The sequence below is a fragment of the Neolamprologus multifasciatus genome, chromosome 20, assembly GCF_963576455.1.
Source record: "Neolamprologus multifasciatus chromosome 20, fNeoMul1.2, whole genome shotgun sequence".
In the NCBI taxonomy this organism is placed as follows: domain Eukaryota; kingdom Metazoa; phylum Chordata; class Actinopteri; order Cichliformes; family Cichlidae; genus Neolamprologus; species Neolamprologus multifasciatus.
The window spans coordinates 28433667-28449574 of NC_140458.1; the positions used below are offsets into that span (position 1 = coordinate 28433667).

A 15908-nucleotide genomic window follows, 5' to 3' on the forward strand; every position below is an offset into this window, starting at 1 on the left:
GCAAATGTAACTTTATGATATTACAAAAGCTTAGTTTTATTTTTACATTGTTCTTTTTTCTTTATTGTCATTTATAAACAAGTCACATCTAAAAGAGAAAAACAGTAACGTAATTTTTCATGTTAAGGAACTGAAATGTTAATTGAATGAAATACGAAGAACATCTGTGGTGATCAGTTTATCAAACCTGTTTCAACCACAGTGATTTAATCAATGTCACATAAGGTCACAGAGCCTGTTTTAAACCAGAAGGCTGGGAAGAGCGGCTCTGTGAATTTTGCATGGAAGATGTGTATGAGGCTCAGCTTTTCTGATGAAACACTGTAATAACTCAGAATTCCACCTTCCCAATCCAAGAGCACTGCTATTTTTGTACTGGAAGGTAATTCCAGCTTTGTTGATGTCTTCCCATGCATGGCAGTGTAGTCAGTGCTGGAGCAGTACAGACCCCAGGACATCTCATTGCATCCTAGGCCACCACTACTATCCCAATTTCTACCCACTCTTTTGTATGCTGCAGCAATGCAGACCGTCCCCCTCCATTCCACTTCCCAGTAGCAGAGACCTTTCAGTCCCTCGACGCAAAACACCTGAGACCTCTTGAACCTGTCCTCATTTTCAGGTCGTGCAGGTTTCTCCTCTACCTTCTTTACAGTTTTCACTTTTCTGTCTCCTTCTAGGATAAGCCTTTTGCTCGCCGTAGTTTCGTCAAACTTCAGTTCTACACCATCTGAGAAAGACAATGCATTTGATATCTTTGGCGCGACCACAAAATATAAATACATAAAAAAGATACAAGCAAAGCAACAAATCAAAACAACATTAGCAGGTATAGCAAATTATAATTGGTGATTTTGATTTCAAAAATGAGCAACTGGAGCTTTAACTTGATGACTACATGACAAAACACTGAAAATCAGAGACCAACTTACACTTCTTCATCCCCGGTTTTAACCGATGCTCTCCACCATGGTCCAAACTGTACAAGATTTTATTTTATATATAGTATTAGGTAAAGTAAGGTAGGGTGAGGAAGTAGTGCAGCAATAATTTTCAAACAGAGTGGAAAAAATATGACTTCAAATTTAATTTATGTTATAAATGAAACATTGACTTTTTACTTCAGGTTCTATTATAATTTTGCTTTAAAGTTGATGTAGGCTCAGAAAAAGATCCTTCCATATTATTAGAAAGCCTTTTATTTATATATACTATATAGACAATTATATTTATAACTTACAGCAGTGTCTTCAGCTTCATATTTGGATCTTCCTTTATATCAGTGAGTTGTCTGGTCCCAAGGTCTCCTGGGTGATTATAACTCAGATCCAGATGTTTCAGGGGGGAAGCTGCATTCGATTTGAGAGATGAGGCCAAGAAAGAGCAGCCTGTCTCTGTTACCTGACAACCAGACAATCTGCAGAACACACAGAGAGAAATTATTTTGATGGTCTTTCTGACTCTTTGATAAAGGTTTGAAACACTCAAAAAATGATTCAATAAACGCATGACACATTAATGTCTTTAATAAGATGATCACCTTCTCTTTAACATCAAGTTTGCTGCTGTGAATGTATTTATATAAGACATTTGAATGCTGTGAATGTTTTTCCTGCTTGGGTAAACTTGACAAAATGTTCACAGAAATTTCATGTACTATAAAGTATGAGGCCAGGTAGACCATTTAATTTGTTTCTATATTCAGAAACCCCAAACTTGCCCAAGATAATGCAAACAATTGGCTGTTAAAAGTCAGAGGCAGGAAGAGGCAGTTAGGATTAGATGACTGTTAGAAGAAACCTGTTATTTGCTTTCATCCCCTTTAGTTTGGGGTTAGGATATAATGGTAATGGAAAACAATCATCTATTATGAACAATGTGTTAAGGTACAGATTTTCTGCACACTTTGACTAAAGTGTAAAAAATATCTGTTTCTAATAAAATTCATATGTGGCTAAAAACAGTCTAGCGTCTCAGCAACCTAACAGTCTGTTATACTTTGTAACATGTGGAAGCTTTTCTAACAAGAAAAGACAAAAATCTCTTTGGCAGTGTGATTTATGCACACTTACTTCAGACTCTCCAGTTTGCAGTGTGAACTCTTCAGGCCTTCTGCAAGATGCTGCACACCCACATCAAGCAAATCATTATGGCTAAAGTTCAACTCCAAAAGGTTTGAGAATGCAGAGCTTAGGACTGAGGATGTCAGACCACTGCAGGCTTTTTCAGAGAGCTCACACCAAGTCAGCCTGTGAAAATGAGACATACAGCAAAGTGCTATGAACTGTTACTTTGCACTAGTATGTTCAAGTAACTAAAAGACCAGTGTATACAGTTATATAAATTATTTGTTGGACAGGGACATCTGACTCTGTGCACCACCACATTGGAATTTAAATAGAACAATTAAGAAGATTCAAGGAGATCAACAAAAATCTTGCATTTACTTTAGAAATTACAGACACTTTTAAACATAGTTTGCCATTTTCAGAATCTTTGAATTAATATCACAAAAGTACATAATTTTAAATCCAAATAAATAATTATTTGTAATATTTGGATGGAAATCATTTGTTAGTCATAGCTTTAAGTCTAGAGCCCATGGACGTCACCAGATGCTGCATTTCCTCCCTTAAGATGCTCTGTCAGGCCTTTACTGCAGCCACCTTCAGTTGGTGTTTGTCTGTGAGTCTTTCTGTATTCAGTTTAATATTTAATTAAAAAAAAAAAAGGTTTGGATAAGTTGACACTGAAGAATATCCCATTTCTTTGCCTTAAAAAACCTAGCATGTCAGCACTCTGGAACACCGTCTGATCAGTTTTCTGGTGTTTGGCTGCAAACTTCCGAATTCATCCTGTGACATCAGCAATCACATAATAATAATAATAATAATAATAATAATAATAATAATAATAATAATAATAATAATAATAGCTCATAATAGCTCATAATAGCTCATAATAGCTCATAATAATAATAATGAGCTATCCCTGCCCACATCATCAATAAATGCCAGTGACACATTTCCACTGTTATGAAGTAACAAGGGAACATGACTCACCTGACCATGAAACTGCTTATCAGTCAATTATCCAATTACTGAAAATAGGTGACTTTCCACAAAGTTATCTGTAACTACTGAATAGTGAATGTCAAGTTGTTCTTAAACCCTCTGAATGAAAGCAGAAAGTTTGAAATTCAAACTTGATAAATGACACTGAATTGACTGAATCTCCCACTAAACTCACTGGAGTTCTACATCTCTGTGAAAGCTGTTTAGATAGTTAAACGTTGTGTACACTGAATTACAAAAGCAATTATTCAAAAGTACTTACAAGGTAGTTTTTGAGACTTTGACCACTGGCAACATTTCCAGAAGAACTTTCTCTGATTTCCGATACTTTTTCAGATCAAACACATCGAGTTTCTCGTCTGACGTCAACAGCACAAACGTCAGAGCAGACCACTGACCAGCAGAATAATCTTCAAATTTCTGTTTTCCTGATTGCAGTTGGTCTTTGATGTCTTTAACAAGAGAGTGATCATTAAGCTCATTCAAACAGTAAAAAAGATTGAGGTTTTTATCTGCATCACTGATGTCTTCATTGATCTTCTTTTTGATACTCAGCTGTCTCCTTGTTAGTCTCCTTGTTATTTTTTTTGTTGTCTATCAGCAGCTCTTTCAGATGATTCTGATTGGTCTCCAGTGAGAGGCCAAGCAAAAAGCGGAGAAACAGATCCCAGTCTCCATGTTTACTATCTAAAGCCTTGTCCACTGCCTTCTTGTAGAAGTCAGATGCAGGCAAATCTGAAACCAATGAAGGGGGTGTGGTAAGCAGATTTTCACTTTTGTTACTGAAGACGTAAAACACATAGAAAGCTGCCAGGAACTCCTGAATGCTCAAATGGACAAAGCAAAACAATTTCTGTGGGTACAGTGAAGGACCTTCTCTCTCGATCTGAGAGATCTGAGTCAATATCCCAGAAAAAACAGCAGCTTTTGTGATGTCAGTACCACACTCTGTCAGGTTTTCTTCATCAAAGAGAAAGTTTCCTTTAACAAGCTCCTCAAAAGCTAGTTTGCCCAAAGATATAATGGTTTCCTTGTTTCTTTCATTCCAGTATTTATCTATCTCACAGCTTTCACTTGTCTTATCTTCATTATACTTTCTATTAGCCTGTCTGCACTCAATCAAAAGAAAGTATGTGTACATGTCAGTTAGAGTCTTGGGCATTTCATCATCTTGGTTCTTGGTCACATATTCCTCCAGGACCTTTGCAGTGATCCAACAGAAAACTGGTATGTGACACATGATATAAAGGCTCCTTGATTTCTTCACACAGGTGAGGATTTTTTCAGCCAGATCCACATTAAACCTCTTCCTGAAGTACTCTTCTTTTTGCTCTTCATTGAATCCTCGCACCTCTGTGAAACGGTCAACTTTATCAACAGGAATACAGTTGGACGCTGCAGGACGGGAGGTGATCCAGATCTGAGCTTTAGGAAGCAGATTTCCTTGGATGAGGTTGGTCAGCAGAATATTGACTGATGTTGGCTCTCTCACATCGGTGCATTTATTACTTTCACTGAAGTCAAGATCAAGGCGGCATTCATCAAAGCCATCCAGAACAACCAGAATGTTGTAATTGTCATAGTCAGTTATTTCTGAGGTCTTCATAGCTGGAAAGAACTGATGAAGAAGGTTTTCAAAACTGATTTGTTCCTCTCTTCTCAAATTAAGCTCTTGGAAAGGAAGTGGAAACATGAAATGAATGTTTTGAACTGCGTTACCCTCAGCCCAGTCCAGCATGTACTTCATTGATGCGATAGTTTTTCCTATGCCTGCCACTCCAGTTGTCATCACAGTTATAATATGTTTATTTCCTACAGAGGTGAAGATCTCATTATATTTAATTGCTGTTTCTTGTTTAACTGGTTTGAACTTTGCATTTTGAACCTGTCTGGTCTCTTGCTGCTCATTGATTTCTCCACTCTGCCCCTCTATGATGTAGAGCTCTGTGTAGATCTCATTCAGGACAGCAGAGGTTTCTTGCCTGTCGATGCCCTCACACACACAAGTAAACTGCTCCTTCAGTTGAGACTTGAGTTTGCGTTGGCTTGTGATATCAGGCTTCTCTGTAAGAAAACATTAGAAACAGAAATTACACAAGTATACAGTGTATACATTTATCTTGCTTTTAGCAATAACAAATTATTTATCATATAAATATTTACTATATTTGTTTTTTATAAAAGGTTTTTTTTTAGCATTTTGACTCTTTTTTTGGTGTAATACACTAGCATAAGTACTACAAAAATGCTCAACTATATCTATTTGCAGTTGCTGCAATGATAATCTTACCTCGTATTTCTGTCACCCTGTCAACAAGTTTTTCAACATTCAGCCGATCACCAGCTGAAGGTCGGGACGTTATCCACACTAGAGCTGAAGGAAGCAGGTTCCCTTTGATGAGGTTGGTCAACAGCACGTCCACTGAGGCTGGTTCACTGATATCAGTCAATATGTTGTTGTTGTCAAAGTTGAGCGGGAGCTGAGATTGGTCAACTCCGTCCAAGACAAATAAAACTGGGAAGTGTGAAAATTCAGTGATTACAAAGTCTTTGGTTTCCTTAAAGAAATGGTTGAGAAAACCCACCAAGCTAATTTCTTTATCTTTCATCTGATTAAGTTCAGAGACTTCGAGTGGAAATATTCCTAGTTCATTTTCTTTGCCTTTACGAAACAAAGATTTTGCTGTTTTTGCAAACCTAGTGAAAGATGAAGGGCTTTTGTTTTCCGCCCACTCTTTTATAAATGTCTGTACGTGGAAGGATTTTCCGATACCAGCCTCTCCAAGAGTCAGCACAGTTCTGATTTTCTTCCCATTCTTATCTTTAAAGATGTCAGATGTTGCATCCACTTTCACCACAGTCTGTTCATTATTCTCTGCAGTGCTGTCTTCTCTCATGATGTGTTCGGTGTTGTTCTTGTTAGGATGATTGGTGTCTTCAATCAGTTTGTTTTCTGTAAGAAGTCTTCCGCGCAGATGTTTCACCAGCTCCTTCCATCGTGTTGAGGTCTCTGAAAAAACGGAACAAAATAAAAATAAAAATGTACCATGAATTGTTGAACTAAAATGTACAAATATGATTGTTGTAAATAAATATGTGTGATGCCTTCTTGGAGGAGAGAAAATAGCAGTAGTATATTGAATTAAATACAAATATCCTGCGTTCTAAAATATTCTTCTGTTAATAGCTCTGACTTAAGAAGGATTTCTGTGTTAATAATGTTGTAAGAGTCATCCTCACCGCTGAGATCATTCTTCACAGAAGCATTGCTGTTGTCAGTTGATGTAGTTGAGCTTCAAAGCAAAGAAGACATGTATAATTATTATTTTGTTTGTCAGCACAGCAAGATAAATAAACTGTGATATCATTATCTCCATTATAGTAAAAATGTATCACCGACATTTCACTTTGGCAATTGATCGTACTGTCTCAATTTCCTTTTATTCTTTTACAGTTATAGGCTCACCCATACCTTTTCCTGCTTTTTCTCAACATTTAGATTCAGAAGGAACTTGCATTCCTGTTCAGCTTTATGGTAAACATGAATGTCAAACATTTATAAATATCAAACCTTCTAGGTACCTCTGAAGCTTTTTGTAGGTTTCTGTCTAGTATCCCCTGTTCTGATTGAATGTTTAATATCACATACCTCTACATATACTAGGAGCTCATGGAACTGAACTGAAAACAGATTTTATTAAGAAATAAATAACTAATAATAACTGTGATTTCATGACTGGGGTGGGAAATTTGATTTTCTAAAAAAATAAAATAAAATAATCCACTATTAAATTAAGCCATTACACATAAAATTATTATAGGAGATTTTTTTAAAGAAGGCGTGATCCAAAGGGCACCCGCCTGAGAGAATCACCATACTTAAAAGTATCAAAAATTACAACTAAATAACGAATATTAGAACATTACTGTTCAGCTGTTGGACTTTCAACATCACACTTTAGTAAATATCTTCCGTGGGTGATTCTCTGAATTTGGTGCTCTTTAAGTTCCTCAAACTAACATCAAAGATTCTCAGTTAAAGAAAACCTCAAAATTACATTTTAAAGTCATTAATTAAATGCCCTCTCATTATGATGAAAAAAAATAATTTTATAATTTAAAAACAAGACCTATCTAACTAATGTTTCCACTGACCATTACTACAATTTAAATGAATATCAAATATATACAAAATGTAATTGGTATCAAACGTTTTGTGCTAATATATTAATATAATGTATATCACACTGTGCAGAGGTCCAATGTTGACTCTAGTGTGTGTCAGGCATGCCTGACCTGGGCTTTGCTCAACACAACAGGAAACTGTTGTTGCCTAGAAGCCATAGAAAACAAGAGCTGAGCACAGTCAATGCCACTTGCTATGTTAAAGTTCCTTAATAGGAATGACTTCGGTTTTAGCTGTCTGCATCCACAGTGGAGTATAGTGAAGAATTTTCAGGTAACTACTGTATACTTTATCTGACTTTTTTTTTTCTGAAACCTTTGTCGTTTTAATCCCCACATCTTTACACAAATATCTGTGTCTCATACCAAGTTCCTTTTCAAAACAGGCTTGTTAATTCAGGTTTAACACATTTGGGGGAAGATTTCTTTATTTATTTACAGTACGCCGGAATGGAGGGAACAATAACACACAAAAGACAACTGTATTGGTGTATTAATCAAAGCCTATTGAATACAAAGAGATGAAAAAACATATATATATAATTTCGACTGCTGTACTCAAGGGTTAAAGTGGGCTGGTGCTGTCCAAAAAAGTGATTGCTGATATTTATGTGGGTTTTTTTAATGTTTGTATTGATGAGGTGACTGCAGTCAGCGGGGTTTAGCAATGGGTTACATACAAAACAAAGAATTTAACAGTTTTACAAGTGTCTATATGACTGTGTGATTATACCTACTCTATATGTTCTATATTATAATCAATCCAGTTCTTTTTCATCACTTCAAATATAATGTAATATTTGCTGCAGTTTCTGCTGTCCTCTATCTCACAAATCTCTCTTGAAAAAGACATTTTCAATGTCAATGACAGATTTATCCTAGCTAAATAAAGGAATTATAAAAGTCACTTTGCCAAAAACTCATTTCACCTTCTACCTACAGGAATATTCTTTCTGGATCAATATTTGTAAGATTATAGAGGAACAAGTCATTCATACATACCAAGCAATCGTTTTTTTTGGCAAATATTGAGAATCACATTTTGCCAGACACATTTCAGCACACCGTTTTTTGTGCAGATTGACATAAGTTGTGGTCACGGTACTTGAGCGTCTGACATGTTGTGACAGGTATTTTCAAATGCAAAATTTCTAACAGCTGAACAAATATCAGCAAACATGCAAAATGTTTGTTCAGTTTGTTGTGCAGTGTGTCTGATAGCTAAAGGTACAACTGCTGTTCCCATGGAGAGAAAAGTGTGCGATAACTTCACTCATAGTTGGAGAAAGATGGAGAAAGACGAGACAGAAGAGGAAGAAGAGGGGGTATATTAAAAGGTAAAGACTGCTCAGTGACATTTAATGAGCTGGAGCTGTAAAGTTTACATGTAATATCTTCTTAAGTTAAATCAGATAATGAACCTCCATGTAATGTGAAGTTATTTTTTATATTGTGAAACACATTCAAAGGTTACATAAGACTACAATTAGTTTAGTACACAGGCTAGTTTGCTGTGTCTGACTGGTGCAAAGTACCTGTGCTGTTCATGGTCAGAGTTAGCTTGTAATAGAAAATGAAAAAAAATCCAAGTGACAGAAATGTCCACCAAGGACCTATTCTTTCTTTCCTATTTTCAGTACTGATCAGAGTCTGTACTTTTTCACATTTACTTGAGTAAAGAAGTTAAATCAGTACTTCATAATCTACCAGAATGTCCTGTCTTTCTTATCTCTTTCCATATCTGTGGAAAGTGAGCTCTCTTTCTTTTCTCTCTTTGTGAAATACAGCAGCTGGACCGTTAGCTAGCAACACACTGTGAGCCAAACTCGACACAGACAGCTTGTGTGTTTGTTGATGTTTGTTGAGCTGATAGAAACGTTGCATTTGACATTAGCTGCCACTTTAAAAAAGTCACTCCCCTTTATGGTGCTCCTCTTCAGTAACGCTTAGCTAGATGCTGAATACTGCAACTTAAGACATCTGCAGTCATTTTTGTTGTTGTTGTTTATTGTGCCAAAATAAAAGATAAATAAAATATAAAAGCTGACCCACTTTAACGCCTGACTGTGGTACACGATAACCATATACTGGTGATAAAGTCTTTGCTTTAATGCTATATTTCAGGTTTTTATGTATTTACAGCAAATGCTGCAAGAACTTTATTGTAATTTATAAATACTGATAAGTGACATGTTCCCCTTTGGACATGTCACAAAATAACTCTCTGAGTCTGGTCTTTGGTGCTCATGTGGACTTAAACAAAGGTTAGAAAATGTCTTAATTAGACAAAGCTTAAAGGTGCATCTGTAACTTTTGTTTACCCATTCAAAAAGTAATTTCAATTATCAACAGAACAGGATGCCCAACAGTATTTTGATGTTAAGTGACAGAAATATGTTTACGTGTTTTGCTGAAAAAGATACTGAACACAGCGTGCTAACCAGCTGTCTCTGTTCCATCACTGTTCATTTCAAGAAGTGACTGATAACTGATGTAGTGTCAAGTCTACCCTCAATGTTTTCGTTGTCCAGATACTCTTATGGCAGAAAAATAGTCAAAACTGAATGACAATCTTCTCGATAAGCAACATAATTGGATGTTATGTCAGCATCACCTGAGGTCAGTTACAGATCCTGTAAATTGTTAGTGAGGAGATGGAAATGTGGCGTAACACCAAGGCTCCATATTAGGCTTTAAAGAAAGCTTTAGCAATAGCTCTGAAACCTTGTTTCATGTTCTCCACTGTCTTTTCACTGGACAGCAAGTTGGGTAATTCCTGCTGACTACACAGAGAGTCTGCAGCATCTGTGCTTCCACAGACACATGGCTTAGCAGCAAAGATCCACACACTGCATTTAAGGTACACCTGCTTTGTGTTAACAGTAATATTATATGACCTACCAAAAATAAATACTGTTCTAAACATTGTCATCATTTAGCTGACAACCATATACTGGTGATGAAGACTCTGCTTTAATGCTGTATTTCAGGTTTTTATGTATTTACAGCAAATGCTACAAGAACTTTGCTCTACTAAATACATTGTCACTTCTACATTAATGGAACAGATTCCAAAGTTCATATTAAAACTCTTAATGTCACTTTAACATTGATAGTGTTATATACCTCATGAATCTCGACTTCTTGGTACATGGTTATCAAAAAGTTACAATCCAAAATATTCTAAAAATATGAATGAAGAGTAATATATTGTTGACTAAGATTACTGCAATGCTGTACTTAGTTATTTATCAGATTTACTAATGACAGAGGGATTTATAATGTTTTCTTACTTGTTTAATAGAAATTTATTTCCAGAGTATCTTACCTTGGTTCGTTATCACTGAAGTCTGGGGCTTCCCCTTTGGACGTGTTACTTCTCGTGGAAACAGGTCTTTGGTGCTCATGTGGACTTCAATAAAGGTTAGAAAATGTCTTAATTAGACAAAGCTTAAAAGTGCATCTGTAACTTTTGTTTACCCATTCAAAAAGTAATTTCAATTATCAACAGAACAGGATGCCCAGCAGTAACTATTTTGATGTTAAGTGACAGAAATATGTTTACGTGTTTTGCTGAAAAAGATACTGAACACAGCGTGCTAACCAGCTGTCTCTGTTCCATTAATATCACTGTTCATTTCAAGAAGTGACTGATAACTGATGTAGTGTCAAGTCTACCCTCAATGTTTTCGTTGTCCAGATACTCTTATGGCAGAAAAATAGTCAAAACTGAATGACAATCTTCTCAATAAGCAACATAATTGGATGTTATGACCAGACCTCAGCATCACCTGAGGTCAGTTACAGATTCTGTAAATTGTTTGTGAGGACATGGAAATGTGGCGTAACACCAAGGCTCCATATTAGGCTTTAAAGAAAGCTTTAGCAATAGCTCTGAAACCTTGTTTCATGTTCTCCACTGTCTTTTCACTGAAGAGCAAGCTGGGTAACTCCTGCTGACTACACAGAGAGTCTGCTGTATCTGTGCTTCCACAGACACATGGCTTAGCAGCAAAGATCCACACACCACATTTAAGCTACACCTGCTTTGTGCTGAGGATAACATTATACGATCTACCAAAAATAAAAACTGTTCTAAACAACTTCATCATTTAACTGACAACCACATACTGTTGATGAAGTCTCTGCTTCAGTGCTGCATTTCAGTTATATACATACAAAGCTATGCATGACCAGCGATATATTGTTGACTAAGATTACTGCGATGCTGTACTTAGTTATTTATCAGATTTACTAATGACAGAGAGGTTTATAATAACATTTTCTTACTTGTTTAATATAAATTTATTTCCAGAGTATCTTACCTTGGTTTATTATCACTGAAGTCTGGGGGTTCCCCTTTGGACATGTTACTTCTCGTGGAAACAGGTCTTTGGTCCTCATGTGGACTTTGATAAAGGATCAGAAAATGCCTTAATTAGACAAAGCTTAAAGGGGCTTTTGTTTACCTATTCAAAAAGCAATTTCAATTTTCAACAGAACAGGGTGCCAAGCAGTAACTATTTGAGGTTAGTGTTTTGCTGAAAAATATACTGAACACAGCGTGCTAACCAGCTGTCTCTGTCCCATCACTGTTCATTTCAAGAAGTGACTGATAATAACTGATGTAGTATCCACTCTACCTTCAATGTGTTTCATGTCCAGATACTCCTATAGCAGAAAAATAATCAAAACTGAATGACAATCTTCTCAATAACCAACATAATTGGATGTTATGACCAGGCTTCAGCATCATCTGAGGTAAGTTACAAATTCTGTAAATAGTGTGTGAAGAGAGGGAAATGCGGCGTAACACCAAGGCTCCATATTAGGCTTTAAGGAAAGCTTTAGCTCACTGCAAACCTTTTTAATGTGCAAATGCTATTGGGTTAAGAATAGAAGAGCTGAGGCAACTTGTAGAAGAAGAAGCTGGGTCAGAGTGGTCTGTTGGTGGATATGGCAGAAAGACAACCATACATTCTATAGGCATGGCCAATTCTGAATCACAATCTAACCTAACAAGCTTGCCATTGGACTGTGGAAAAAAACAGGAGTACCTAGAGAAAACCCACAAAGCCACAATAAAACATAGAAATCTGAAAGGAAAACCCAGGAAACCAGAAAGTTCAAACCAGGAACCTTCTCAGGTTTCCCTTGGACATGATCTTTGTGTCTCAAATGACACATGTTTTACAAAGCTACATAAGGATTTTAATGTTTGTTTCACAAGAAAAATCATAACTTGCTGAAAATTTTAAAACTCAATTTTCAGAGCTTTACCAGTTTCAAACCTATGATTAGCAGATCTGTTACAACAGAGAAAAAAATTACAGCAACAGAGTGACATAAAAATACACACTGCATCAGCATCTGCACATTAGTCTTCACATTCAAGTTTAAAACATCAAGTACATTAATATTTAGCAAAATATTTAATTGTTTAGTTGGCATAATAACAGTGAGATCAAAAATTGTAACTCACTTGGCAGTCGATGTGGGCATATGTTGTTCCTCAGACATGTTTGTTTAAAACACAGTTTTCTGCTTTCCGGTGGTCCTGCATTCGTTTTTATCTAATTGTGGTGCTACTTTAAATTAAATTGCTTCCAAATCCATGCAGAAGTTTATATGAACACAAAAGCTGCCACTCTTTCAGTCACACTTGGCTTGAAAGCAGTCTTGATCCATAGTATTCCTTTGGAACAGTCTTCTTTCTAAACAAACTTCAAGCGCTGAATTGTTTGGTTTTGACCTGACTTAGAAGTGGTCTAGCGACAAAAAGAAAAACCAGAATGTCTTCAGTGCATGTGACTTACACAAATTAAGAAACTGATCAAAGTCCATTACAATACTTCCTGGTTAATTTATAACAGAAACAACTGTAGTGACCTTGACATTCTAACTGCCACAAAATAAAGACTATTGTCATTAAACCTTGTCCACAATGTCGTGTTCTAAGTGAATAAAGGATGGCCAACTTAAGCAGAAATATCGTAATAACATATTACCATGGAATGATTTTCATTACATTACATACAGACTCCAGTAGTGCCCAAGCCTGATTGTTCCTCAATGCCACTGACATTTGTATTTTTCATCCGTAGCTGTTGTAGTACCATTCTCTTAGTCCTATATTCTTATATTTTCTGTGCCAACTGCTATTTACATTTTAGATATATTGTTATCATTTTAAGCTCTTAGCATATTCAGCTCGTTATACTAAAAGAGTATTTTTGTCATACAATTTTCCAAGAATAAGACACAATATAATGGCACCAAAAGAAAAAAAAAACATTGTGTCTATTTAAATTTGAATATTGGGTCAGCATGCAATCCTCATAAAGACTGTGATCCACAGCGTTTTCACAAAGATAATACTCAAACTCATATTACTGAATCCAGCGTTGGTTTTTTTAGACACTGTGTTTTGGAATAAAAGCAAATTTGAGAAGTAACATAAAACACCTACAGATTTCTGTATTAAATAAGTTGTTCTTATTATTGATTATTACTTTTGGTAATTAATTTTCTAATCCCAAATTATTACTCTTCCTTTTCCACTTAATTACCCCAATTACCATATTATTAGCAGCTATAATAGAAAGTGCTACCCTGATTTCTGTTTACAGCGCTGCTTTCTGTCGTGCCAAAAGGCAACTTTTGGCATGTTCTTATCAGTCCTCATGCAGCAAAGTCTTCTTAAAGGCTGGAACAGTATCTAGTTAAAGATTAAGTCATTTATAATAATAAGATATGTGTTTTGGAGATAACACTATCTCCAACTACAGTGCTGCATACAGGTTAGTCAGTAAATGGATTGTGCACTTAGTATGTTTCTCTATTGGGTTATTCAACATCACTCATTCAAAATTAAAGATCCATATGACTCCAAAACTCATATGTGGGCATTTCTATACCTGATGGCGCTTGTGTGTGAACATGTGTGTGAACATGTGTGTGTGAACATGTGTGTGAACACATGTGCATGCATGTCAGGTATTTTGAAACCTTGTGTAGATATTTTAAAATAAAAGCAAAAGGCGTGGAAGGTAAACAATTAACGAGCTTCAATCTTTCAATCTCACTCTGTCATGCACTGACACTCCTGAGGTCCACATACACACAATGCAAGCACATGAAATGACAGACATGACCCTGCAAACCTGTCATGTGCTTAGTAAAACCTCCTGTGTATGGGGGAGGCTTAGTCAGTGTGTGGGAGTCTACTGCCTTTATTAACGTGTACACATGGTCAGCACCTGTTCACTGTTCTCCTCCATGTCTTTTCATTACCCGTGTAGCTCAATGAAAACTCATCACCCTTAAACTCTGACTCACCCATCCCCACTGTTTTGTCTGTCTTCCCATCTCTGCACATTGTTCCCTAATTTGTGCCTGTCAGCCATAAAAAAATAACTTTATTTTTTATGGAAGTGAAATACAAAGTGTTTAATGATAAAAAGTCAATGACTGCTTAAAACATTCTTATCATATAAGCATATTGTGAGAAAAACTTAATGTGGCTGAGAAGTATTAATAAATTAAATGGTGGTTTCTATTTAAGTAATAATGTTACTTCTACTGTCCATACCCACTCCACCCATGTCTGCTTCTTTCCCATGTGACTCTCATTGGTGCCATGTATAACTGGAATGCAATATAGTTAATCAGAAACAAAAATCAGAAAGTTTTACACTGGACAATAATGTAGTGTAATGACAGTTGATTACACTGCAGAGCTTTCGTTGATGATTTACAGGAAGTAAGTGCCTCCATATTATAGTGTTTTAATTCTAAATCCAAGTCACCACTCGCAACACTCAGCGTGCTTCTGAAAAGCTTTTATTATCATTAACAGAGTTGAGTTTATGCTCTGATGTCTCATCTTTTGACCAGACAGCTGGAAAGCTGTCACCACATCACCCTGCTTCCCCCTGGAACCGATGGCACTGAAAAGGGAAAAGCGCGATTTCCCGATAGGCGAGTTCCTGCTTAGTGCCAGTGCTTCCTGGTTTTTGATTAATCTTAACACTGCAATTATTGTCACGTTTAAATCTTATTCCACCACAGCAGCAGTCAAATTCTGTAATTTAGATATTCATTTTATATTAGTTTATAATCATGTCATTAGTTAAAAGGGTTCACATAAATGTCTGAGAATTTTTTTTGTAGAGTTAGGCCTCCAGGGTTTGGTTGGCTAGCTTTCAGAATGGCCTTCCCACATCCGAAGTTCAAATCTATTTAAAATTTGTGGACTACACTTTAAAGTCGTGTCTGTTACAGGGAAACAGACACGAACCAATTTAAAAGAACTTTACCATTTCTCCCAAGAAGAGTGATCAAAAATCCAGACAAAATTATGCTTGAAGCTTAATAATGGCTACCAGAAGTATCTGGTCAAGATGCAACTTGCTAAGGAACATTTAACCAAATAATAATGGGGTTGTATGTATAGATTTGAGATTAAAGGTCTACAGGATTAGAGAAAATCCAAGATATATTCAACCTTGTGCTCCCAATTCTTGCTTGTTAAAGTCATTAAAGATGTATTTGGTACAATCAAATGATAAAACTGATTCAGATAAAATAAATCATTAAAAGTCCCAAAGTACCACGACATTCAAGCCTATGATGAGTTCTCTCATGCCT

General features: G+C 36.1%; 1 protein-coding gene across 1 annotated transcript; it reads right to left on the bottom strand.

Moving 5' to 3' along the window:
* Positions 1-198: 198 nt before the first annotated feature.
* LOC146495121 (NACHT, LRR and PYD domains-containing protein 3-like) lies at positions 199-12232 on the bottom strand. Its single transcript, XM_085146203.1, is given in 10 exon segments — positions 199-730; positions 933-979; positions 1241-1417; positions 2073-2249; positions 3337-3621; positions 3623-5138; positions 5365-6084; positions 6315-6367; positions 10588-10671; positions 11585-12232. Coding segments are annotated over 10 exon segments (3627 nt in total). The 5' UTR covers positions 11629-12232; the 3' UTR covers positions 199-206.
* Positions 12233-15908: the final 3676 nt, after the last annotated feature.